Raw genomic sequence first — 27,395 nt, forward strand, 5'->3', positions numbered from 1 at the left:
AGGTCAAGTATGTTGGAGCTCTCTCCAAGGTGGTCTGGGATACGGGTAGGGTGCTGTACAAGCTGCTCTAGGTCATTAAGGATAGAAAAGATGTAGGCTTGTTCTCCAGGTAGATCAGTGAAAGGAGAGGAGAGCCAAAGGTGGTGGTGAACATAGAAATCTCCTAGAATGGAGATTTCAGAGAAAGGAGAAATGGATAGAATGTGTTCCATCATAGAAGTAAGATAGTCGAAGAATTTTTGAAAGAAGAATTAGGGGAAAAGTAAACAGCACAGATATATCTAGTCAGAGAACGACAGGAAAGCCGAAGCCTGAGCGTACAGAATTCAGAAGAATCGAGTTCAGGAACACGAGAGCAAGATCAAGTTGTTGCGTATATATATACAACAGCCATCTTTGGCTTTGAAATGAGTACAGAGAAAGTAGGAGGATACAGAAAGGGGTTTGCTGTCAGTTGCCTCAGACAGCTGAGTCTTAGTTAGAAAAAGAAGGTGAGGAGTCGGAGAAAGGAATGAAAGAGGAGAAATGCTGGTAAATTTTGCTGAAATGTTTAACATGAGAATAATGAACACATTCTTCCACAAAAGAACAGGAAGAAAGTGGACCTGGAGAAGCCCAAATGGGAGAAACAAAGAATGAAATCAACTTCATTATAGCAGATAAGAATAACACGATCACAAATGTCACAGTTATCAACAAAGTAAATATAGGTAGTGATTACAGAATGGTGGGTTGCACAGCCAGATTCAATTTCAGAAATGAAAGAAAGAAGATGATTAAAGATAAAAAGATATGCCCAATAATAGTAAACGAAAACAAAGCAGCCTTTCAGTTGGAAATAAGGAACAGATTTCAGGCTCTAAGTAATGCTGAATGTGACATTGATGAGCTGAATGAGAATAACAAAAGTGCTAAGAGAATCAGCAGTGGTAGTAGGAAAACCTAACAGAACCAAAGCCAAGAAGTATTCAGAAAAGAAACTCGAGCTTATGAAAAAACTAAAGGAAATGAAAGTAAAGACAGACGAAATAGAACGAGCAGAATTAAATAAGCTTATCGACAAAGGACAAAGAGAAGAAAAAAGAAAGAGAAACATGGATCGGATCAAAGAAACCATAAAAAATGGAAAAAGTCTGAAACAGGTCCGAAGTAAAACTGCACTAGGAAAGCAACAATGATATCACTGAAAGAAAAAAACGGTGAAATCATTAAATGCAGAGATAAGATGGTGAAGAGAGTTGAAGAATTTTACAAAGAACTGTATGCATCAAAGACAGTAGTACCAACAGCTAACTTTTCAGTTGACACAAGTGAAATACCTGAGGTAACACCAGACGAAGTAAATATTTGTCTTAAAAATATGAAAAGAGGGAAGGCTCCAGGAGAAGATGGAATAGTAACAGATTTACTGTTGGATGCTGGAGTAGAAGTACAAAATAGGCTTGCTCACTTATTTACCCACTGTAAAAAACAGAAGAAAATTCCCAAAACATGGTGTAATGGAAAATTATTTTACCCTACAAAAAAGGTGACCCAAAAGATCTTAGTAACTATCGACCCATTAGCTTATTATCAGTCATTTACAAATTCTTCACTAAAGTCCTTACGAACAGAATAACAACAATTTTGGAGGAAAACCAACCTCGTGAACAGGCAGGATTCCGAAGTGGGTATTCAACCATTGATCATCTACATACTGAACAATGAACCAGCAAATTGAGAAAACTATCTATCTCTATCTATCTATAGCCCGACGCCCTAATCCCGCAATGGGTGGCCGCAGACAAAACGCCTCCAAGTCACTCTGTCACCCACCATTTGACTCCCCTCCCCCCAACTCACCCCCCCCTCCCTCATATACCTCTCAACTCCATCCCTCCACCTCATCCTCGGTCTACCCCTCCCTCTCCCTCCCTCCACCTCACCCACATACACCCTCTTAGTCAGTCTTTCACTCTCCATCCTCTCCACATGTCCAAACCACCTCAGTGTATTTCTCCTAATCTTTTCAACCACATCCACATCTACCCCACAACGTTCCTTCACTTCTTCATTCGTCAACCTGTCCCTCCATGTCACTCCACATGCTCCTCTCAAGTAACTCATTTCCACTGCTCTCACTCTTGACTTGTTCCCCTCTTGCAAGGTCCACGCCTCGCTTCCATACGTCAGGGTAGGGATCACAATACCATCATGCAGTGACTTCTTAACTTCCATACTCACCTCCCTATTTCTCATCACTGCTTTCAGTGTGCCAACAACCTTCCTTCCCTGCTGTACCCTTTCACGTACTTCATCCCCCAAAGTTCCATCCTTACTCATCACACTACCCAAGTACTTGAATGCACTCACATTCTCCATATCCTCACCACCCAACCTCACTGCACACTCTGTGACTTCATTCCTCTCAAACACCGTAACTTTACTTTTGTTTACATTAACTTTCAGCTTCCTCCTCCTACACACTGTCCCAAATTCATTCACCAAACCTTGCAACTCCCATTCATCTTCACTCAACAATACTGTATCATCAGCAAACAGCAACTACAGAATATAATAAACCACTGTGCTTAGGTTTTGTTGATTACGAGAAGGCGTTCGACTCAATGATGCACATAGCAATTAAAAATTCACTGTGAGAACAAGGAGTGAATGAGAACACTGTAAACCTGCTCGAAAACATATATAAAGCGGGAACTGCTATAGTTAGATTACATAAGGATTCAGAAAAAATTAAGATTGAGAAGGGCATGCGTCAGGGAGATACTATCTATCTATCTATTGCCAGAAACCATAATCCCGTATGGGGTGGCCACTTGACTCTGAGTTATTTGTTTTACAGGGAGGGGCACTAACCCTCCACCAACCCACTTGACACGTAGGGAGCATGTATGGTTTAGTTATATGGTTACAATTTCACCAAAATTATTTACAGCATGCCTAGAAAGTATTTTCAGAAAGCTAGACTGGTAAAAAAAAAGGAGTGAACATTGATGGAGAAAAGCTAAACCATTTAAGATTTGCAGATGACACTGTCCTAATCTCAGAAACAGCGGAGGCATTGCAAGAAATGTTAAATGACCTGAACAGAGAAAGTCTGAAAGTAGGACTGAAGATGAACCGAAGTAAAACTAACGTAATGTTTAATCCACAAACACCAAAGAGCATCATCAGAATAAGCGATGAAATTCTTGAAGAAGTTGAGGAGTACAACTACTTGGGACAAATACTAAAATTAACGAAAGATCATGATAGTGACATAAAAAGACGCATTACAGTTGGATGGAAAGCCTTTGGTAAACATAGAGTCATTATGAAACGTAGCTTGCAGTTTGTATGAAACGAAAAGTATACAATGTGTGTATAATTCCAGCTATGACGTGTGGTTGTGAGACCTGGAAACTGACAAAATCAATGGAAAATAAATTAATCCATTCTCAGAGAGCAATGAAAAGGTCAATGTTAGGAATATCTTTAAGAGACAGGAAAAGATCAACTTGGGTGAGAGAGCAGACTAAAGTCAAAGATATTGCAGAAGTTATAAAAGAACAGTTGTGGTTGGTGGTGGCGACAATCATCCACTCACTTGATGTAGTGCTGCCTACTTCCTTAGCTTTTATCATTCTTTTTCTGTGCCTGCCCTCTTCTCTTCTTATTTCTCCTATCTTTCCTGTCACTTCTTATTCCTTTTCTTTCCTTTACACGTGGCTTTACATTGAGCGACAAGCCAAATGGTTTCCTGTAAGCCAAGAAACAATTTACAACGCTGGGTGGTAACCATATAACCAAACCATACATGCTCCCTACGTGTCAACAAGTGGGTTGGTGGAGGGTTGGTGCCCCTTCCTGTAAAACAACTAACTCAGTGTCAAATGGCCACCCTTTGCGGGATTATGGTGTCTGGCAATGGATAGCTAGATAGATAAAAGAATAGAAATGGAGGTGGGCAGGCCATATATCAAGAATAATGGATAACCGATGGAGCAAGAGGCTGACTGACTTGACACCAAGAGAATGTAAGCGTAGCAGAAAAAGGCCAGACAGAAGATGGAGAAATGAGATAGAGAAATTTGCTGGGAAAACGGGGCAAAGATTGGCTCAGTCAAGGAATTCATGGAAAAGGTTCGGGGAGGCCTTTGTTCAGCAGTGGACTATAGTCTCACCAATCTTAAACCCAGGTTTGGGTGGAGTCTGGCGCTGGGTGCAGCCATGCCATACTTCCTAAACGAGCGATGAGTAGATTCTGTTATATATGTAATAGGCATCACAGATAGGTACACACATACTAATACAATATAAACGTAAGTATTCTAGCATATAAAAGGAAGGTAAACGTGTAATGCATATGGCTCTTGTACATCAATAAAGAAACGTGGCATACATATTTTACAGTGGTGCTAAAAAATATGTAGTTACTTTTACCGACTTTCACGGTAGTTCTAAGTTGGGTAAGTAATGTAACAATTACGTTTATAATATAATTTGAAGGAATCAGTAGAACATACGCTATTTTCTTAATAGAAATAAATAAGTTAAAACACTCACGAGTGGCAACACCAGGCCCATACTGGGAGTTAATCCATTGGAGGGAGATTTAAGCTTCTGTCAGGTGCTTCCACTATTCACTTTCTATGTTGATGCAGACACAATGGCAGCTACGCCAACTCGCTCGCATCTACATAGTCAAGCCAAAGAAATGGCCTTCAACGTAAGCCAGTATTTTCTGCAGGAGAAGCAGTACGGAGGAATTTTCGATGATGTGTCAAGGGCAATTCATCGAACAGCTGCAGCAACAGGACTTAGCAAGAGCAGGATTGAAGCAATACACAGAGAAGCAAGAGATAATGAAGAAAACAACTCTCCAGAGTTTACGTCTCCCAAGAAAATCACTCTCACCTCTTCTGATGAGGAGGATTCATGATAATTTCTTACATGCTGTAAGAGAAGAGGAATAGGCCTATCGGGGAAACCTCTTAAAAAAAAAAAAAAAAAAAAAAAAAGCGCCGTGACTTTTACCTCTTGGGTGGTGTGGAAAGAAAGTCTAAGTTTTAATATGTAGAGTGTAATTTAAAGGCTATAACCAGGTAAAAAATCATAAATTATATGAGAGAGAGAGAATGCGACTTTTAAATTCATTATTTTGATTACCGGTATATTTATAACTTAAACTAGTTTGTCTTTACACACACACACACATACACAAACACACACACACACACACACACACACACACACACACACACACAGAAATGGGTGAAGTCATGTCAGGCCAGGTGGCGAGATGGGAGCGGACGAACTCTAACGGTGTCAGGTCAGCCACTAGCCAATGAGAGTATAGGAAACAAGGCAACGCTGTACGCCGGGAAATCCCCGGCTAGACTCCACCCAAACCTAGGTTTTAGATTGGTGAGACTATAGTTATGGCTGATGATGATGATGATGATGATGATGATGATAATATATCTATCTATCTATATCTATCTCTCTATCTATCTATATATATATATATATACATACCACATATTTATATATATATGTATATATATATATATATATATATATATTCATTTCGTTTCATTTTTAAAGGCTCCAACATGCTTGAATGCATCGGCCTTGGTCACCTAATGGCAGCTCTCCATGCTGCACGATCCATTGCAGCCTCCCTGTTCAGTCTCCTAACCCTGAGGTCACACCTAAAGACCTCGTTCCATGTCTTTCTCGGTCTACCCCTCATAACCCCTCCCCTAATATTAACACTTCTCACCTTCCTCACCCAATTATCATCCCCCATCCTCTCCACATGACCAAACCATCTCAATCTACCTCTCCTCATCACAACACCAATACACTCCAGTCCCATCCTACCTCTCAACTCTTCCATCGTGAACCCAGCCCCCCCAGACCTTGGACGCAGGGACGCACTACACATCCACCTAATCATTCTCATTTCTGTACATCTGAGCCGGCGAATATCCTCCTCCTTCACTGCCCAGGTCTCACTACCATACAGCTTTACAATCCTAACACATGCTGCATACAAGACCCCTTAGCACGTAGGGAGAGTCCTCTCATTGTCAGGAGAGGCAAGAGCTCCCTGAACTTCTTCCAACCACTTCTCACCCTAGCCACAGAGCTAGCTCCAGCCCCACCTCCAGCACACAACATGTCTCCCAAATAACAAACCTCTTCCACACACTCAAGAGATTCACCAGCAAGTTCAATTCTTTCATGTCTGACAATCTCCACCTGCTCTCCCCGACACGCCATACATATAAAATCAGCATTATCTCGCAGTCTACCTCTGATACCACTACATCTCTTCTGCACCCATTTATCACAAACACCGCACAAGATGGAATTACTTCCCATGCCCTTGTGGCAAACTGCACATGGCCACTCTCCCTCGTCTTTGACAGTACCGCCACCAACCCTAGATATCATCACTTTTGTTTTATCTGCATTTACCCTTATGCCCTTGTGCCCCATACCATCTCTCCACTTCCTAAACCTTTCCTCTGCCTCTCTTTCGTTCCCTGCAATCAACATCAAATCATCAGCATACAACAACTCCCACAGGAGTCTGTTTTTAAAGTCACGTGAAAGGGCTTCAAGTACCACGATAAACAACATGGGACTCAAAACTGACCCCTGATGCACACCAATATTCATGGAAAACCCACCACTCAAATCTCCATTCACTCTTACCTGGGTGTGAGCACCCACATACATAGCCATAACCACCCTAACCAGCCACTCCCCCAAACCAAGCTTTCTCATTGCCCACTTCACCACCTCTCTAGGGACTCTGTCAAAGGCCTTTTCCAAATCAACAAAAACAAAATAAAGATCCCTTCTCCTGCCAATATATTTTTCCTGAGGCTGTCGAACAATGAATATGGCATCAGTGGTCCCCCTACCTGGCATAAACCCAAACTGCATCTCATCAATATTCAGTCTTTCTCTAATCATACCTTCTAAAACTCTCTCCATTACCTTCATTATCTGATCTAAAAGCTTTGTACCTCTATAATTTCCTCTTTCCAGGGCATCACCCTTCCCTTTATACATATTTACAATTACACTCTTCAGCCAATCATCTGGGACAACACACTCATAAATAATCTTATTTATCAGGTCAGTGACTAACTTCACCCCTATATCGCCTGAGGTCTTCAACATTTCGGCAGTCAACCCAGACACACCTGCTGCCTTCCCCACCTTCATCCTGCCTATTGCCACACTCACAGCAGCAGCATCAATCAAAGGCCAAGGGCCAGACACTGGATCTGCTGGCTCCAAACCTTCTCTGCCCCAGTCAAACTCCTCATTCAACAACCGGTTATAATGTTCTCTCCATGCATCTTTAATATCCTCACTGTTCACCACTACCCTTCCTTCATCATTCTTCACACACTGCTCACCTATAATATCCCGATTATCCCTCTTCACATGACCTGCCACCCTAAATATCATATTTTTCCTTTCCCCATGATTTAGGTTATCAAGTAAAAGTCTCTGTGACTCAGACTTTGCCCTGTATACCTCTCTTCTAGCCCTACGCTTGGCAGCCAAATATTCCTCTTTGCTACCACCCTTCTTCTATTCCCAGAAATGCCTTCTTTTCTCCTTAACTTTATGTCTTGGTGGTCCTTTTGTCCAACCGCATGTATTTATATATATACGGGTATACAGTATATATATACATATATAACGTAAACCCGTATATATATAAATACATGCAGGCGTACCCCAATATCCGGCAGTGTTGCATGCCAGTGTGTGTTCGGTCAGCAAGTACCTGTATATCGGATATTGAACCAACTTTTCCCATAAGATACAGAAGAAAGGTAAGAGATGCATTCCAGGCCCAAACCCAAACTCTTACATACGTTAATCAACAAAGACCGACACAGAAACATCATAGGTAATGCTATTATCCTCGTAAACAATACTACTGCTAAAAAATGAGACATGCAGGAAGGTAAGGCAGGTGGGACATGTGCTATTGAGATGTTTCAGGGCAGCTGACTGCCAGGCAGGCAGCTTGCAGTGTGCCATGTGGATGAGGAGGGCAGGGGATAGGGAGGGAGACAAGCAGAGGTGGGGGAGGGCGGGGGGACGGGGAGGGAAACAAGAAGACTAAACTGGCCTACTACCTCCCCCCCCCCCCAGTCTCACTCACTGACTCTCTCTTTCTCACAGCCAGCTGTCATGCTGTGTTGCATAACACCTCTTGCCTTATTTTTCATCCATATTCATCTGTTTATATATGTACTGTATAGGATCATTCCTTAATACAGTACAATCCCAGTTAACCAGGTGGCTTGGGGAATTTACCTTCCCGGTTACAGATTTTTCCCATATTTCTGATATTCAAATCAAATCTATACGAAGGCTATCACAGCAGTAAATACAGTCCAGGTACTCACCAGTCGAATCAGGGGCAACACTAAGAGATTCTGCCTGAAAAATTGCCTTGTAAACACACACCATGGTCCTAACGCACGTGCGTGCAATTCTACAAGTACGGCAAATTGCACTAGTCTATTGTTAACTACCAAATTATTCATTATCTGTACTGTACTCATAAAAATGGAAAAATAAAATAAAGAAATAAAAGCTTGAACATTTATTGGTGAACTGATGTGTTAAGATTGCACTGTAGAATTATCACGACACCTGTGCCCCCACGTGAGTTTTGTTTACGTTTCTGACCCCGACTGCACTCCTTCCCCACCTGATCGCCATCACTCCACCCCTCACCTGCCACTCAGCTGTTTTGCAGAAAATAAAATAAATGATGTACGTATGAAATGCAGGCATATTATTCATTTATTTTTTCTTCCAACAAAGTAAACCTTCATTCCTATTAACATATTTTTTTTTTTTAATCTCTGCCAGCGAATATGCGTTCGAAGATGAATTTATGTAAAAACGCACTGGCGTACCACAAATGCCTTATTTGGTGTTCAATACATACTGCAGAAAACAGCAATACAGTACGGTACACTAACCTTGAATATGTATGAAGTCGCACACGTTGCTATTGGGGTGTAGCAGATGTTGCTACTGTGGGTTCACCATACGTGCTAGATCATGACGCCATTTCAGAAGCTCATTTGTCTCTCATCTTGGCAAACATCTTACATATATCTGCTTGCTTTATTGCCTTCCGCCTCTCTGTCAAGATCTTACTGTTCAAGGTGTGCAAATGCATTACATCCTGTGCAGAAATGTACGACTGCTGCTCTGCAAATTTGATTGCCTTCTCAAATGCTGCAATACCATCATGCCAAGACACACTCTCCTCCACTGTCTCTTTGTCACTTTCTTCTTCATGTGGCACCACGTAGGATTTCCCACTGTTCACTACTGCATCAATGATAGCATCCGTGTCCATCGTGTGTGTTACGGGTGTATCCTCATCAATTTCTAGCCACTCTTGCAGTTTTTCTTCTTCCACATCAATTTTGCCACAAGACTTGGCAAGATCAGTAATTTCTTTGCAAGTTTCTGAGGCAGTCTTGATCGTAGTTTTGAACCATCAAAATTATTCTCTTCATCTGAATCTGTTGTTTGAAACATAGCGAGGGGCCAGAGCTTACGACAACATTTACGCAGGGTTGAGTCTTTCACCTGACTCCATGCAACTGAGATGGTATAGATGGCATCTTTTAGACTGAACAGCTTTTGAAAGTCAGTAACAGAGCAATCACTGTTTACCATCTTGCGCATAAAGTCACGCCTGTAAATCATTTTCATATTCTGAATGACGCCTTGATTCATAGGCTGTACAAGGCTGGTTACACTGGGAGGGAGCTAGACTGCGAAAATGTTGCCACTTCTCAGTTGATCAGCCGGTGGATGAGCAGGACAATTGTCTAGAAGAAGTAAGGCAGTGCTGTCCTCTGGCATCCCTAGCTTTTTAAAGTGGTTTTTTACACTAGGGACAAAAACATGATGAAACCACCACCGAAAAAGTTCTGCATCCATCCATGCGTTGCTCTGAGCCTTGTATTTGACAGGCAGAGTTGTGATGCCTTTAAAGCAGCGAGGGTTACCATATTTACCCACAATGAATAACTTCACTTTGTGAGTGCCTGCTGCATTAGCACATAACAGCATGGTTACACAGTTCTTGTTCTTCTTAAATCTTTACGCATTTTTTTTCTTTTGAACACGCTTAAGTTGTTTGGGGTAAGCATCTCCACAGCAAGCCTGACTCATCCGCATTAAAAATTTGGTTTGCAGTTAATTTATGTTCACCCACAAGCCTGTTGAATTCTTCACAGAATTCTTCTGCTGATTTACTGTTTGCCAATTTGCTTTCTCCCAAGATGTCTAGTTTACGAATTCCATGCCTGTCTTTGAAACGATAAACCATCCAATACTGAAATCACACTCGACTTCTATATTCATTTTACTGTGAAACTCCCTCGCTTTTTCTTGTATAAGAGGACCAGAAATGGATGCTCCCTTAGATTTTCTAAGCAAAGGCACTCGTACACTGCTAGGTCTAGATCCTCCATTTTCGGCCGATGAAGAGTATGCCTTTTTTCAATGGACTTATCTTGCTTTTCATGAAAAATTCCTTGAGCTTGGATGCCTGGGCCTTGATATCATAAATCGTTGAATTTCTTACATTATATTCAGCCATCAGTGTTTTATAAAGTTCACCTTTTTCAAGTCTGTTGCTTATGTCCAGCTTCTGTTTCAAGGTAAGCACGATATGCTTACGTTTAGTTTGCACTTTAGGCATTTTGCAGTGTAGAAATTACCGTCTATCAGAGCAACCAATAGCAAGAGAGCATGCTTACTGTCTGGTGGCAAAAAGCAGACTGGTGATTTTTGAAGGGTGTGGAGGATGACTGAATTCAAGTAAGGGAAAGAGGGGGAGGGGAGGGCTGGTTATGAGGATTTGCTAGGGATTTACATTAGCTGGAAATGCCTTCATCTCGCTTTGTCCAACTTCACCCAGCCTCGCATGACACGATCAAACGGAGGTTTGGCAGTCCATTCAAATTGGCGCACAGTTATAACTTACTGACATTTTTACCAGCCCTTGAATTTTCCCGTTTTTCTGAGTATTCCGTTTGTCTAGATACCGGATAGCTAGGATTGTACTGTACTTTATTTTTCCAAAAACATCCAATCCTACACGGGTGTATACTACATACTGTCAAATGGGGCAATGTGAATCAAATTTCTACCCTTTTTTATACACTAAGGTTTGTAATGAAAATCATAGGACAGGTCATGTGCTTTATTTAGTACTTGCTAAGGCCGCCTCAAAGAAACTTGGATTATTGTACAGAGTCCGTAACTTCTTCGCCGATGAGCAGTTAGCTATAATTTATAAGAGTCATGTGCGCTCTCAGCTTGAATATTGCTCACCCTTGTGGAATGGTTGTGGAGAGATTGCATTGAGACAACTGGACAAAATTCAGAATAAAGCTGTCAGAATCATTAACAACCCTGCCATTACATATAAACTACCTCCCCTGCAAGTAAGAAGGAATGTTGCCTCCCTTGCATTATTTTACAGATATTTTTTTGGCAAGTGCTCAGACGAGGTTGCGTCCATGGTGCCGCCTCTCCATGCCTTCCCTCGTGCTACACGGGCATCTGGTAGCGCTCATGACTGGAATGTCACTCAACCATATTGCAGAACTTCTGCCTATCAGAATTCCTTCATTCCCCGAACTGCATCTCTCTGGAACTCGCTTCCCCAGAGTTGTTTTCCTCCAAATTTCAACCCACAACTGTTCAAGTCTAACTGTTACAGATATATTATGAATGGAGGACACCAGTAGTCTGGTGTATGGATTTTTTTTTTCCCCATTTGTTTTTCCTTCCTCCGTTCTGTTATTTAAAAAAAAAAAAAAAAAAAAAAAAAAAAAAACCTACATTTGAACCATTTTTTATCCAAATCACAAGGTAATTAAATGAGTTGTAAAGAGAAATGTAACAACAAGTGAAACATACATGTTCTGGGACAAAGTGAATCACCGATCAGCAGAAGACATGCAATTTCCCTTGTGGGTCGTCTGTAATGTTCAGCTCATCGTAATTAATGATGTTGGAGGGTGGAACACCTTCTAATGTCTTCACAAGGTTGTTGAAGTACTCCGAGACAACTGCCTAGGATACTGCTGCCCACTTCCTCAATGTATTCTGGCACATGCGAGATGACAGGAGTCTAGATAGCCTCTTCATAAAACCCTGCACCCAGTCAGGGCTAGGGCAATTGTCTCTGAACTGATCAATCTTTCAGAAATGGCTGTCGAGGAAGAACTTAATGAAATCTCTTAGCTCTTGCAAGTCAAACACAAGGCCAAAATCACCCAGTACTGCCATGTTCCTGGCCAACGCGAACTCTTCATTTAGGAGGAGTGCGTCTTACGTCCTGCTTTGCTAGGGGATTTGACAAGCCCCAGGTAACGGCGTCTTAGCGTGGCCTAGGGAATACCATAGTGACGGGCAGCCTGTCGCTGCAGTAATCCATTGGCGTTGTCAACAAGAGCCTGGGCAATCGGCTCTTCCGAATATTTTGGAGGCGGCTGTCTTCCTTTTGTATGTTCTGACCATCGTAGAAGAGAAAGAAAAGCCATATTAGCCAAAAACTAATGTGAGAAGGAACAAAAAAGCATAAAATATAGCCTCATATAGGTGATTCGCATTGCCCCATATGATTATTCGCATTAATCCAAAGAAATTAAATCGCAATACTTTGTCAAATACTTCACTGATAAAGTTTTTGTATCCAAAAAGTTATTTATACCTACCTTGCTCATATATTAGTTGGCTGTCTTGCAACTTGTATTGTCCTTTTCTCAGGAAAGCTTAGCGGCTACAGGTTAAAAAACCTGAAGTTTATACAGAAACTTGAAATTAGTCTGGCTTGTATATTTTCATCATCGTGGACAAAACAATGATAGCAAATGACAGAACATTAAAAAAGGAACAAAATGAAAGGCAAGTTTTAAAAATTCAATAAAAAATAAGCCTCCTAGAGCTTGCGATTTGATTTGCCCCATAATTATTCGTTTTACCCCATTTGATTCACATTACTCCATTTGACAGTACATTGCCCGCCCATAAAGGGATAAGGGGCAATACTTGGATTACATGAACTCTGGGGTGATTGGTGTCAAGAGATACAAAGATAACATTAGATTTAATGCACTAACACACTCCATGCTTGTGGGCACTGCCGAGTGTGTCAGTGCAAACAACATTCGTTTTGTTTCGTTTATAAATGCTTCAACATACTTGGATGAACAGACCTTGGTCACCTAATGGCAACTTTACATGTTGCTTAATCTCTGGGAGTCTTCCTATTTGGTCCCTTATCCCTGAGGTGACACTCTATGACCATATCCCAGATCATTTTTGGTCTTGATGGTGAGCTGATTGAGTTCTTTGATCTCCATGTGGGACTGAAACAGGGTTGTGTGATGTCTCCATGGCTGTTTAATATATACATCAATGGGGTTGTAAAGGAGGTGCAAGGTAGGGCAGTGGATGTGGGGGTGGCTCTAATGAATGAGGGTGAGATTTGGAAGATTCCAGTGTTGCTGTTTGCTGATGATACAGTACTGTTGAGTGAAGATGAATGGGAGTTGCAAGGTTTGGTGAATGAATTTGGGACAGTGTGCAGGAGGAGGAAGCTGAAAGTTAATGTAAACAAAAGTAAAGTTATGGTGTTTGAGAGAAATGAAGTCACAGAATGTTCAATGTGGTTGGATGGTGAGGATATGGAGAATGTGAGAGCATTCAAGTACCGTACTTGGGTAGTGTGATGATTAAGGATGGAACTGTGGGGGATGAAGTGCATGAAAGGGTACAGCAAGGAAGGAAGGTTGTTGGTTCACTGAAAACAGTGATGAAAAATACGGAGGTGAGTATGGAAGTTAAGATGTTACTGCATGATAGTATTGTGATCCCTACCCTGACGTATGGAAGCGTGGTGTGGACCTTGCAAGAGGGGAACAAGTCAAGAGTGAGAGCAGTGGAAATGAGTTACTTGAGAGGAGCATGTGGAGTGACATGGAGGGACAGGTTGATGAATGAAGAAGTGAAGGAACGTTGTGGGGTGGATATGGATGAGGTTGAGAAGATTAGGAGAAATACACTGAGGTGGTTTGGACATGTGGAGAGAATGGAGAATGAAAGACTGACTAAGAGGGTGTATGTAGGTGAGGTGGAGGGAGGAAGAGGGAGGGGTAGACCGAGGATGAGATGGAGGGATGGAGTTGAGAGGTATATGAGGGAGGGGGGGGTGAGTTGGGGGGAGGGTAGTCAAATGGTGGATGACAGAGCGACTTGGAGGCGTTTTGTCTGCGGCCACCCTCTGCGGGATTAGGGCGTCAGGCTATAGATAGATAGATTCTAGCAACCTCACCCCTAGCATTCACACTTCTAATATTCTGTACCCAACTGTCATCCCACATCCTCAAACCATCTAAATCTACCCTTTCTCATCTAATACACCCCTGTCCCATCCTTCCTCTCAACTCTTCCATTGTAAAAGAAGCCCCTCTCCCCCCCAGGCCTCACATTCAAGGATGCACTGCCCATTCACCTAGTTACTGTCATTTCTATATGTCTAAGCCTATGAATATCCTCTTCCATTACTACTTGGATCTCACTGCCATACAGCATTACACTCCTAACACAAGCTCCTACAACATTGTACTGATTTATGGTAATAAAAGAATCGGGAACTTCTGGCAGTAATCAGGACCATAATAGGGTCATTCCACAAAGATGTCAACCTTTCGAGTCAAAACCAGAATTGCTTAAAAGCATATAAATTATGTATCATTTTAAAGCTTAATCACTGAATTTTATGAATCTGAAGAGAAAAAGAGCTTAAACTGTCAACTAAGGGAGCTGCATAAAAAATTGTCATATTGTCACCGAAGAAAAATCAATGCTGAATTTAGCAATTTTCAAGACATCAATGACCAGAGTATATTATTGTTTGGAATGCTGACATTGTGTTTTATTGAAAATGTGTCTATTTTACTTGTGATTGACACTACAGTTGTTTACATATATGTTGTGGTCAGAAAGTAGCATGACCTTTAAATGGAAGTATTTCAGGAGTAACATGTCACATTTTTTCCCCATTTTTCCCATACACAGCTAAAAAACTGGAGAATACCAACATAACTTTATATTATAAATAGGCATCCCAAGGCCTTACTAATGTAACATTGGGATACTTTGAAACAAACCCTGGTAAGCAATATGGTCCATCACACACGTTACATGCCCACTGTGAGAAACATTACCGGAAAATGATGTAACGTTTCTCACGCACACCTTTGAACAAAAAATCAGTCTGTGACTATTTACACAGCAGTTGTTCATTATGTCAAAGATGGAGAGATTGCTACAAAGCCATTAGCAGTAATTCCAAATACAGCCTCACACTCTAGCCTCGAAGTTCTAGTGTTTAATAGTGCTATTTTTGATTATTTGATTTCTGCTGGTATTCATTTTACACATGTATCATTGTGGACTGATGGGGCAGCAGCCCACTTCAAGAATAGGTATTCTATGGCAGCTCTAACCTTTTACAAAGACATCCACAACTGCACTGCTGAATGGAACTTTCAAGAAAGTTATCATGGCAAGGGTCCTCATGATGGGATTGGGGCTTTACTAAAATGGAATGTCTACACGCGAGTTTTGCAAGGTCCTTGTACATTAAGGTCTGCTGTAGAATTTTATGAGGAGGCTGAACAAATGAGGCACCCAGGACCATAGGGGTGTAAGCCACACTTCCCAACTTTAGGAGTTAAAAGTGGGAAAAATTAGCTCAGATGTTCAAAAATATCATACAACAAACATTTCACGGAAAAAGAACCCCTACGGGTCGTGAACGAGGGTCGAAAGTAGCATGTTTTTTGTGCATGGGTTTATACAGAGGTACTTGAAGGCACAGGTCCATAAGGGCATAGGCATCAGCCAATGAGTGCGCACCTGGCGGTCACACACCCAGTCTCTGCCAATCACGCAGCACCTCCCGTGAACAGCTGACTGCCTCCTCACTCGATGCTGTTTGGTGGTGTATGGCATGGCAGAGATAGTGTGGATTATCCTCCTCTATTTCGCCATTTTTTTGTGAATTAAATAGACAGTCATGGGTAACAGTGATTCAGCAAGTGATGGTGAGGCCAGGAAGTTAACCAGGAAGACAGCAAGGCGGCCAGAGACTTGGAAGAAGAGGAAAATGAAGAGGAAGAGATAGTGGTGATGTTTACTTCAGCCATGCAACAAGTAAACACGTGAATGCCCAGGCAGTGGGTGAGCCTTGCAAGTTTCTGCATAATGCTTTGATGCTGTGGGTTGGGACAACACCCAGACAATATTCAAGAACTACTGGCATAATGTCCTTCGTAAGTTTTTGTCCGGTCTTCGAGAAAAAAAAAAAATACAGTAATAAAAAATAAAAATTCATATAAAAAAACTATTGGGCCTAGAATAATAAAACTTTAACATGTTACTAATACCATTACTGTATATATATATATATACAAAGTAACATTAATTTCATGCACAATCGTTTTATGTATAGGTTTATTTTGGGGGTGTAAGAAAAAAAAAACACCGAAAAAAAACAAAAAGACAAAGCATGTCTTGATGAGACATTTCCATTGGTATATAATATAATGCCCTGGGGGTAGGGGGGTTTCAAGAATACTCCCCCAGTATCCCTGCTTGTCGTACGAGGCGACTAAAAGGGTTGGTGGTGGGTTAGTGCCCCACCCCGTAAAAAGAACTAACTAAAAAAGCAAATAAAGCGCCTCGGACCCGGACGGACCATACGTTGACGACTAAGGAACGGACAAAGGACATTCTGAGGGTGGGAACGTGGAATGTGAGAGGAGTGAATGATGAAGTGAAAGAGAGAGATTGTCCAGGTGCTTGAGGATGCAAAAGTGGATATATGTGGATTGACTGAAACTAAGTGGAAAGGTGAAAGGATGAGAGAATGGGAATACGGTGTAGGTATATGTGCGGGAGTCAGTGAGAATGAGAGGGCAAGAGAGGGAGTATGTCTGATGATAAGCAAGAAGTGGAAGGAGAATATAAGAGAGTATGGAACAGTGGGTGCAAGGATTGTATGGGTGAGGATGAAAGTAGGTATACAAGCAAGGGCGATTGTATGTGTGTATGCTCCAACAGAGGATCGAGTGGCAAGAGTGAAAGATGAGTTTTGAAGTAGAGTAGAAGCATGTATGGACAAGTTTGAGAGGAGCGAGAGAGTGCTGTTGATTGGAGACATGAATGGCAAAGTCGGGAATGTACGAGTGGATGGAGTGGTTGGTCAGTGGGGTGTGCCAGCGGAAGTAGATGGGAATGGTAGTGCTTTGGTGGACATCTGTGCTGGTAAGGGGTTGGCAATAGCCAACACCTACTTTCGTCATAAGATGATCCACCGGTATACATGGAGAGTAATGAGGAGGATGGATGGTGAACTTGTTGAACGAAAGGCAATGATAGACTACGTGTGTGTGGATGAGCGAATGAGAAGACAAGTGTTGGATGCAAGGGTGTGGAGAGGGTGGGGGAATGGAGTCTCGGACCATCACTTAGTGATGGCCAAGGTAGAGCTGCAAAGAAAGTGGTTGAGGAGGCGAAGGGGAAGACAGGAGGAAGCAGCTCCTGTGAGAAGAGTGGAGAAATTGCAAGATAGTGAGAAGAGGACAGAGTATAAGAGCATAGTGGAAGAAAGATTGGGAAGGTATGAGCTAGAGCAGATGGAAGGGGTGGAAGACGTATGTAAGATATTCACGGAAGAGATAAGCGCAGCGTGTGAGGCGGTTTGTGGAGTGAGGAGGAGATGCAAGGGTGTGCAAGGGACAGCATGGTGGAATGATGAGGTGAAACGAGCTGTGGAACAAAAGAAGAAGGCATATGGTGAATGGTTGGCGAGTAGAGGTAGGGGAGAAGATGAGAGAGAGAAGAGAGAGGTATATGTGAGCAGGAGAAGGGACGTTAAGAGACTGGTGAAGGAGAGTAAGAAGAAAGTGGATGAAGAGTTTGGGAGGAATCTGAGTGTGAAATGGAGGGAGAGTAAGAAATTGTTTTGGAAGGAGGTAAAGAAAGTAAGGCAGTGTGAAAGGGGAAATAGTAGGGGAGTGAAAGATAGGAATAACAGATTGTTGGTGGAGAAGAGAGAGAAATTGAGGAGATGGAAGGAGCACTTTGAGGATTTGTTGAATGTAGAGAGTGAGAGCAGTGTGAGTATAAGTGGTTGGGGAATGGCTGGGAGAAGAAGAGATGAGAGGAGGGAGGAAGAGATCAGTAGGTCGGAAGTAGTGGAAGCAATGAAGAAGATTAAGCTGGGAAAGGCCCCAGGAATTGATGGAGTGTGGTGAAATGCTTAGGTATGGGGGTGAGATTGTTGTGGAGTGGATATGGAAGTTGTGTAGATTGGCTTGGGAAGAGGGAAGGGTTCCAGAGGACTGGAAATCAGGTATAATTGTTCCTCTGTACAAAGGAAAAGGGGGAGAGAGAAGTATGTGGTAACCATAGGGGTATTTGCCTTCTTAGTGTGACTGGTAAAATATATGGTAGAATACTCATTGATAGGGTTAGGCATATGACAGAGGAGCTAGTTGGAGAAGAACAAGGGGGATTTAGGAAGGGAAAAGGGTGTGTAGATCAGATATTTGTTCTAAGATGTTTAGTGGAGAAGTATCTACAGAAGGGAAGGAAAGTGTACGCTGCCTTCATGGACTTGGAGAAAGCTTATGACAGAATAGATAGGAAAGGTATGTGGAAGGTACTAAGAATATATGGAGTGGAGGGGAAATTGTTGAGTGCTGTGAAGAGTATGTACGAGGGAGCTAGGGCTACGGTGCGAGTGGATGGTGAGTTGAGTGAGTTCTTTGATCTCAATGTGGGACTGAAACAGGGTTGTGTAATGTCTCCATGGCTGTTTAATATATATATGGATGGGGTCGTAAAGGAGGTACAAGGTAGGGCAGTGGATGTGGGGGTGGCCCTAATGAATGAGGGTGAGATTTGGAAGCTTCCGGTGTTGCTGTTTGCTGATGATACAGTATTGTTGAGTGAAGATGAATGGGAGTTGCAAGGTTTGGTGAATGAATTTGGGACAGTGTGTAGGAGGAGGAAGCTGAAAGTTAATGTAAACAAAAGTAAAGTTATGGTGTTTGAGAGGAATGAAGTCACAGAGTGTGCAGTGAGGTTGGATGGTGAGGATATGGAGAATGTGAGTGCATTCAAGTACTTGGGTAGTGTGATGAGTAAGGATGGAACTTTGGGGGATGAAGTACGTGAAAGGTACAGCAGGGAAGGAAGGTTGTTGGCACACTGAAAGCAGTGATGAGAAATGAGGAGGTGAGTATGGAAGTTAAGAAGTCACTGCATGATGGTATTGTGATCCCTACCCTGACGTATGGAAGCGAGGCGTGGACCTTGCAAGAGGGGAACAAGTCAAGAGTGAGAGCAGTGGAAATGAGTTACTTGAGAGGAGCATGTGGAGTGACATGGAGGGACAGGTTGACGAATGAAGAAGTGAAGGAACGTTGTGGGGTAGATGTGGATGTGGTTGAAAAGATTAGGAGAAATACACTGAGGTGGTTTGGACATGTGGAGAGGATGGAGAATGAAAGACTGACTAAGAGGGTGTATGTAGGTGAGGTGGAGGGAGGGAGAGGGAGGGGTAGACCGAGGATGAGGTGGAGGGATGGAGTTGAGAGGTATATGAGGGAGGGGGGGGTGAGTTGGGGGGAGGGGAGTCAAATGGTGGGTGACAGAGTGACTTGGAGGCGTTTTGTCTGCGGCCACCCTTTGCGGGATTAGGGCGTCGGGCTATAGATAGATAGATAGAGATAGATGTACCGGTATGTAATTAAACCCTAATTTTTATGATTACTCAAAACAAGGGTCTTGTGGGTAATGCCTCTCTGGTCCTGGGTGCCTCACATAACAGATAAAACTGAACTAATGTATGTGTCTACTGAATATATAAACACTGAGAAGTCAAAATATGTAGAGATCTGGAAAAACCGTAAGGCAACAAAATCCATTCAGCAGTGCAGGTCAGTAAAACCTCTTGGCCACTATAAAGTAGCACTGTATCATTTGACTGCAGACCAATCACCTTTTAGGCAGTGCTATCTTCAGGAGACTGGCTATGACCCACAATCTAGCAGTGATAGGGAAAGTACACCATCTCTTGCAGAAATGTCAGAGTCATTCATGTCCCAGCCTGAGAGCCTGAGTCACAGAGTACCGTACTACTGATATTGAGGCAACATAAAAACCATCCCCAGGTAACTATGTACTAGTTTATTACACTACCAAGAAGTTGTTGAAGCATTGTGGTGCAGTGGTAGAATCAGTTCCTGAGCCAGGCATGTCCGAAGTTAATTATTTAAGAAAGAGAGGCACTGACAGAATGGGTGATAGTCAGTTTCATTTTCCTGAAAACCCAGACAGAGACGAGATCTCAGAGGATATGGTTGTGCAGGTATTGCCAACTCCTCATGTGTCAAGAATGACACACACATTCAAAGGGGTGAACTTTCCTTCCTCAATCAATTAGTCTAAAAGGATGAATTTTCCATCTTCAATGAGCAAGTAGTTGATCTTTAATTTTGGTGCTGTTTACATCACTGGTGTGATATACAGGCAAGCTTATCATGTAACTTTAACATCAATTACTGGCTGTAGGGTTCCCTACATGTTACAAGGTAATTTATGTTCATAATATTCAAAATTACATTGTTCTTTTCCCCTGCATCACCCCCAGCCCTGCTTTACAAGAATCATGTTTTGGTTAATTTATCATGTGTTTCACATTAATACATGACTTACATTGTTTTGTGATACTTTTCAATTACTGTAACCTCTATAAGAGATGGTTTTGTAATTATATGAAAAACAAAATTCACACTAGTAACATTTCTCACTTTTCCTGTAATGTCTCTCACGGTCACATTTTTCTTAACAGTTGCAAAATTCTTAGGAGAAACAGAATTTGCTGTGTATGGTTATAATCCTCATACACTGACATATTACTGATATAAAGCACTTCTTGACTGAACCAGTAAAATCACAGAGTTATTGAAAATTCTCATGCAAAGTAAAAGGAGGGGTAGCATCGCAGTAATGTTTCTCATGCCACTTTTAAAAATCTATATAAAATCAGAATAAAACATATGAATAATCTGATTAAGGCATAATGTAGTGTGAGGTGTTGGTAGTATACCTTGCAAACGGCATTTATTTATACTGCCTACATAAGAAAATACAAGTGTGAGTAGATCAGTAACTTGTCTCGAAAGTAACGTTTCTCACGGTGGGATGACCCAATACAAAATATGGTTAAAATACATTTAATTTTACTTTAAGCAGCAAAAGAACCATACCAATTCAACTGTTATTACCCCATTTGTTTTCTGTATTTTTCTAACTACTCTCACGGTGGTAAACAATTTTCTACTGATTTTTTTTCCCTTGTTGCTACCATGTCCCTTATGCCTCCCTGACATTTGTAATGAAGGACTTGTTAACCTTACTTGAATCTTGATTAAATTATGCTAGATCAAATTGCTAAGTTGGGTTGGGTTAAAATATAATGTTAGGAATAGGTACTACAAGGCAACTGGGATATATATATTGGAAGTGTCCACTATTACATTACGAAGCAGTTGATACAGCAAAAGGAAAGTGTAAAAACAATTGAGATGGAAACAATGGGAAACATTCAATTACTACCCAATTAACCAAAAAAATATAAGGGTGTCAGGATGAACTGATTTGGAAAGGTGCCTTCACAAGCAAAGCATATGCTTGGGTTGCCCAAAATATGTTAAATTATGGCAGCCAAAAAATTTGGTACGAAACTATATTCATGATGTTAACATGTAACACTTAAAACTTTCATTGCATATTGACGGGAGTTTTCTTGCAGTTTGACCTTAAAATCTTCTACTCCGATTATCTGGCTACATTTCATAAAAGGAAATTATAAAATATTATACATTAGAGGAGCTCTTAGATTTTCACCAACCGAAACTCTTGACAGAAGCTTCAACAGATGTACGTTATTAATCCACTAATTTCTCCGCACACTCCAGTACACAAGCAACACCTTGCCTGCAAGGCAGATTAAATGATAACAAGACGCTTTTATTATTACAGGAACCATATGTTAAGTTAGCACATAATACACTACTTACGTCATTATGCTTCCAGCTGTTGTTTACCTCGTGAGTCGTGGCCACACTGTGCAGTGTTGCAAAGTCGAATTCACACATGCCAGCACAACCCTTTAATGGCAGCTAATGCCTCCAGATACAGTACAATTTAATTAAATAAATATAACCGCTTGAAATCTCTAGAGCATAAAAGAAAAGTCGAAGATTACTGCAATGTTTGTTTGACGCTATAGGCCAAAAATCGCTAAACTAGCGCAAATTGCTAACTTGGCAACTATGCTTCCAAGTGGCCGCTGATTGCACCATTCACCCCGAGGGGAATCCAACCCATGAGCATACACCCTTATTTAAATATTTGGTAATCCTTAAGGAGACACAGGACCGCTCTTTAAAAAATTCAAAGAAAAATACTTTTGAATTGATTCCGTGACTCTGTAAAGGCTTTAGAGTATGAAGAGACTCTATCAATAAAAAAGGAAATTATGAAATACTGTAAAAGTATAGTGTAGTGCGAATGTAGGGAAAAATGGCACCAGAAAAAATGGCACAGGAAAAAATGGCACAAGAAAAAATAGCTTATTCTTCTGGGTAGGAAAACAATGGCAAAACGAGAATCAATCGGCTAAACTATTTATTGCTCTACGGTTAATCTGGGCATAAATGAACGACAATTGACCTTGGTTTATTTGTTAAAATGTCTACAGTTAATCTGGGCATAAATTAACAACAAATGATCATGGGTTATTTGTTAAAATGTCTACAGTGTTAAGATTTCCAGCGAATGTTGTAGCCAGCTCCCTGAAGAAACTCCTCAACTGATTTACAACCAGCCCGGGGTAGCTGTTATGCTGGTGTTTTTAAGGCGACTTCTCGTCCTAAAAACACTAGCGACTGAAGCGGAGTTCTCTTTCTAGACCGGAAGTAAAGCACCCACAAAGGAACAGGACATAAAAACCAGGCAGTACACCTTAACACATCTATTACCTTAATTCTAACCGTTACAATACAACACAGAGTGATACTTGAGATACAGGGGAACAGGGACACAAAGTTAACATTCAGCACCACAAAATATAGTCACACTCAGTACACACTACAATGCTCATACAGGGCTGTCTTGAATTATATATGGTATTGTCTATGTGTCACTTTTAGGCAGGATATACACTGAACTGATCACAGACGGGAAGAACAAGATTGGGAGTCTGTAGGGGAAATATTACTATAAATAAGATAGGGTGCGGATAGCGACACTCGACACAGTCACCGGGTCACGGCGACACTCACACACAGGCTTTTAATCGGCCCGCGCACCCTAGTCTTCTGCGTTCACAGAAAGTTCTTTTATTGGGGGGACTTGGATAATTATTCCAAGGTTCATTCTCTGTCCTGCCGGCACTGAGTTCTTTTGGACTACTGGTAACTGTTGCTAGTTTCGCACTGTTCTTCACTTAGTCACTGTTCACTGTTATTTCCCCCGATTTGTTCTCGGCACAAGGGGCGTCACTATTTACTTGTATCTCCTGGGTAATGTTCACTCCGTGACAAGGGCGTGAGGGTAGAGCCCTAGGGGGACCCGGCCTGCAGAGGGCAAGGGAATACCGGCAGGGGAGTCACTGCCCGGGTCACACTCGTCGGTGGGGTGCAGGGAGGCCCTCCCGTCTGGTGGCCTCGACCGTTGGAGCCTCGTCGGTGTGGTGCAGGGAGGCCCTCCTGCCTGGGGGCCTCGACCTGAGAGGTGGCCCTCGGGACTGGGGCCGAACAGCTGGAGCAGTTGGGCCTGTCGTCTCTGGCTCCGTGGAATCAGGGAGCCTGGATCGCCTTCGTCAGGAGCCGGTGGGTCTGGCCTGGGGGTCCTGGGACTGCGGTCACCTAGGGGGAGAGGCGCCAAGAGGGCTGGGCTGCAGCAGCTTCTCCTTCGGGACTCGGGAAGGAACAAGGATCTCCCAGGCGTGGGAGGAAGGTCCGATATCAGGCCTTACCACCACTCTAGAGCCACCTCCGGGGCTATATTCCCTGGTGGTGACGAAGGGCTCCCACAGGGGAAAGAGGCTGGAGAAGGACTCACGTAGCCCGTGTCCTCGCCAGTGCGTCCTGAGGCTGGAGCCTTGGGTCGCCTTACCCTGGTACGTACGTTGGCTGTGGCCGTGAGCTTACCTGGCGTACAAGGAGCAACTGAAGGGCGTACGGGGCCGCTCCTTCCCCGCCACGTATAGGGACCGTCAGCACGGTGTTGCTCCCGTAGTAGGGAAAGCTAAACGTACGATTGCAGGGGCTCTTTACCCTGGTACGTACTCTGGCTGTAGCCAGGAGCTGATCTTTCCGACCAGAAGCAACTGAAGGGCGTACAGGGCCGCTCCTTCCCCGCCACGTATAGGGACCATCGGCGCTGTGTTGCTCCTGTAGGAGAGAACAGCAGGAGAGGGATGCACTGGGGCAACTCTCTCTCCAGGGTGTACTAAGGCCGGAGCCTTGGGTCGCCTTACCCTCATACACTTTATTAGGCCATAGCCTTGGGCCTCCTGCCCTAGAGGGTGTAACAATTGCCGTCAATACGGTGTTACTTGGGACTGAAGCTAGTTCAGTCCCACCCCTTTTCTGATGACGGTTGTTCCGCCCGCAAGGTAGTTGCCTTTCCCTGGTCACCTGGTGTTGGGGCAGTTGCGGGGAACAAGGGCCCAGGACCGTAGTGTCCTGATGACCATCTTGATTGGGGTCACTAACCCCACCATTGTGTCCTCCTGGGGTGGTGGTGTGGTGGCGGCCCGGTGGTGGGGTGGGGGGTGGTGAGGTGGGAGGTCCGGCGGCGGACATTTTACCACCCTCCATGTTGTAAAAGTCACGACCCCGTGACTGGAGGTGGTAGGTGGTGGAGGTGGATGTCTGGTGGGCCGGAGTGAGGTGTTGGAGGAGGCTGACCCGGTGGTTGATGAAGGTGTTAGGCTCCTGATGGGGGTTGAGAGTGAGCCGGAGGGAGGATGGATGGTCGGTCCGGCGTAGGAGTCGGAGAAGGCAGGAGGGTCCCTCGGATTCTGGCATGTGGGCGGTCGTGGGGTAGCCAGTGTACTCTCGTCACTTTCATCTCGGGGAATGGTGCCTGGTGAGGAGATGGAAGCTGAATGCTGGAGAGTGATGGGAGATTGGTGGTTTTATGGGGGATGGGTCGGTGGGAGAAGTGTTGTACCTTGGGGAATTGGGACCTGGGAGGATTCCATCGTGCTTGGTGGAGGGGGAGGGTTATGGAGGAGGTGTTTGGGGTGGGGGGGGTACGTGGTGGTGGTGGGTGGTGGGATGGGCGTGCGATGGGCGGTGGTGTTGGGGTGTATCTAGAGGGTGGGCGTGAAAGGCATCCTGATCTGGTGGTGGTGGTAGTGAGGGTTGGTGTGGGTGGTGAGAGTGGTTGTGCACGTGGTGGTGGTGAAGGCGTGCGGCTGTTAGGGGAGGAGGCGAGTGGGGATGCGGTGTGGCGCGTATACTGTAATGAGAATGGTCAAGGGGGAGGGGGGTGGTGGGTGTGCAGGTGGTAGGGTGGTGAGTGGTGAGGTCTGCAGAGGTGGTGGCTTTGGGCGGTGGAGGGTGGGGTGGGTGGCTGTAGGTGGTGGTGGAGTGGTAGGAGTGGAGATTCCTCAAAAACTCTTTCATGTGGAGTTATCCCGTCTTCTCGTGGTCATGTGTTTAAACCCCATTGGATAATCTTGACGTGGGCAGGCCAATCCTCATTCCCTGTTTGCATAATGCGTGTGCGGACCTGGTTCATGAGGGAGAGATGGCTCCTCTCGCAGATGCTGTTACCTTGGGGCCAGTAGGGGGATGAGTGGGAGATGTGGTATCCAAATATGTTTGCCAGTTCTTCCCAGACCTTGCCAGTAAATTCTGGGGGATTATCTGAGTGCCGTGCTTGGGGAATGCCAAAATACGGGAAGACATGGCGGGTGAGGGCAGCGGCAACTGATACTGCACTGTGATCTTTGGCGGGGCATGCGATGATAAACTTTGAATACACATCCACGAATGTGATTATGTATTTGTACCCTGCTTTGGGTGTGAGGGGGCCAACGACGTCTAAGGAAAGTAGTTGCCAGGGTTTCTGCGCTGTTAATTTTCCTGAAGGGCCGGGTGTACGGGTGATGTCCTTTCCTAAAGCACAAGCTTGGCAGGATTGTATGATGTTCTTGGCCATGGTGGATGGGTTAGGTGTCCAGTACATGTCAATAAAGACTTGTAGGAGTTTTTTAGTTCCCAGGTGGATGCCATTATGGGCGTGGAGGTGTAGCATAGTGTCGTGGGCGGTGGTGGGGCTTAGGACGATGTGTCCATTGGGATCGAACAGGTGCTCGCCGTGTGGGTGGAGTTTAGCGAATGTGTTCGGTGGGATCCAGGTAGGGTGTTGTTTGTTGTGCCACATTTGGATTAGGTCTGGCTCTGTTGAGATTGCATTGATTGGTAGACGGGACAGGGCATCGGCGTTCGTGTGGAGTTTGCCTGGTCGGTATGAGATCTCGAAATCATACTCCTCAAGTGTTTCCCGCCATCGTATGAGTTGTGCATTGGTGATGTTTGACTGACGTAGCCATTGTAGGGATTGGTGGTCCGTAATGACTATCACATGGGTGCCTGAGATGTAGGAGCGAAAGTAATCGAGGGACCAGATGATTCCCAGGCACTCTCGTTTGGTGGCCGCGTAGTTTCTTTCTGCAGGATTTAAGGTGCGGCTGGCACAGGCGATGATATGTCTGCGGCCATGTTGCACTTGGGCAAGGACAGCCCCTATGGCAATGAGTGATACGTCGGTATACAGGCGGAATGGGAGGTTGTAATCTGGGAAAGCGACGACAGGGGCAGAGGTTAGCTTGGACTTGAGGGTGGTGAATGCAGTTTTCCTTGCTTCGGTCCATATGAACGGCTCACCTTTTTTTGTTAGGTCGTGTAGGGGTTTGGCGATGTCTGCAAATCCTTTGACGAACCGCCTGTAGTATGACGTTAGGCCTAGGAAGGCTCTAGTTTCGTGTACGTCGCGAGGTAGGGGAATGTCAGCGATCGTATGTAGTTTTTCTTGGTCAGGGGAGATGCCTTCAGCGTTAATCAGATGTCCAAGGAAAGATACTGATCTCTCGGCCAAGATGCACTTTGTTGGTTTCAGTTGGAGTCCTGCCTGGCGGATGTGGTGGAAAACCTGTTTGAGGCGGT

The 27,395-nt window shown here is 43.7% G+C and overlaps 1 protein-coding gene across 2 annotated transcripts in view; it reads right to left on the reverse strand.

The window, feature by feature from the left end:
- Ufm1 (Ubiquitin-fold modifier 1) overlaps positions 1-22,248 on the reverse strand; it is a 162,731-nt gene extending 140,483 nt beyond the window's left edge. Inside the window, exon 1 of one of the 2 annotated variants that reach the window (XM_080277949.1) lies at positions 22,230-22,248. In XM_080277949.1, coding sequence (XP_080134075.1) covers positions 22,230-22,234 — 5 coding nt within the window. In that variant the 5' untranslated portion in view covers positions 22,235-22,248. The remainder of the gene's footprint in view (positions 1-22,229) is intronic. The other variant, XM_080277948.1, reaches the window with a different exon arrangement.
- Between the last annotated feature and the right edge of the window lie 5,147 nt (positions 22,249-27,395).

Source organism: Coenobita brevimanus, chromosome 71 (assembly GCF_032717465.1).
Source record: "Coenobita brevimanus isolate Jiangsu-jjx chromosome 71, ASM3271746v2, whole genome shotgun sequence".
NCBI lineage: Eukaryota > Metazoa > Arthropoda > Malacostraca > Decapoda > Coenobitidae > Coenobita > Coenobita brevimanus.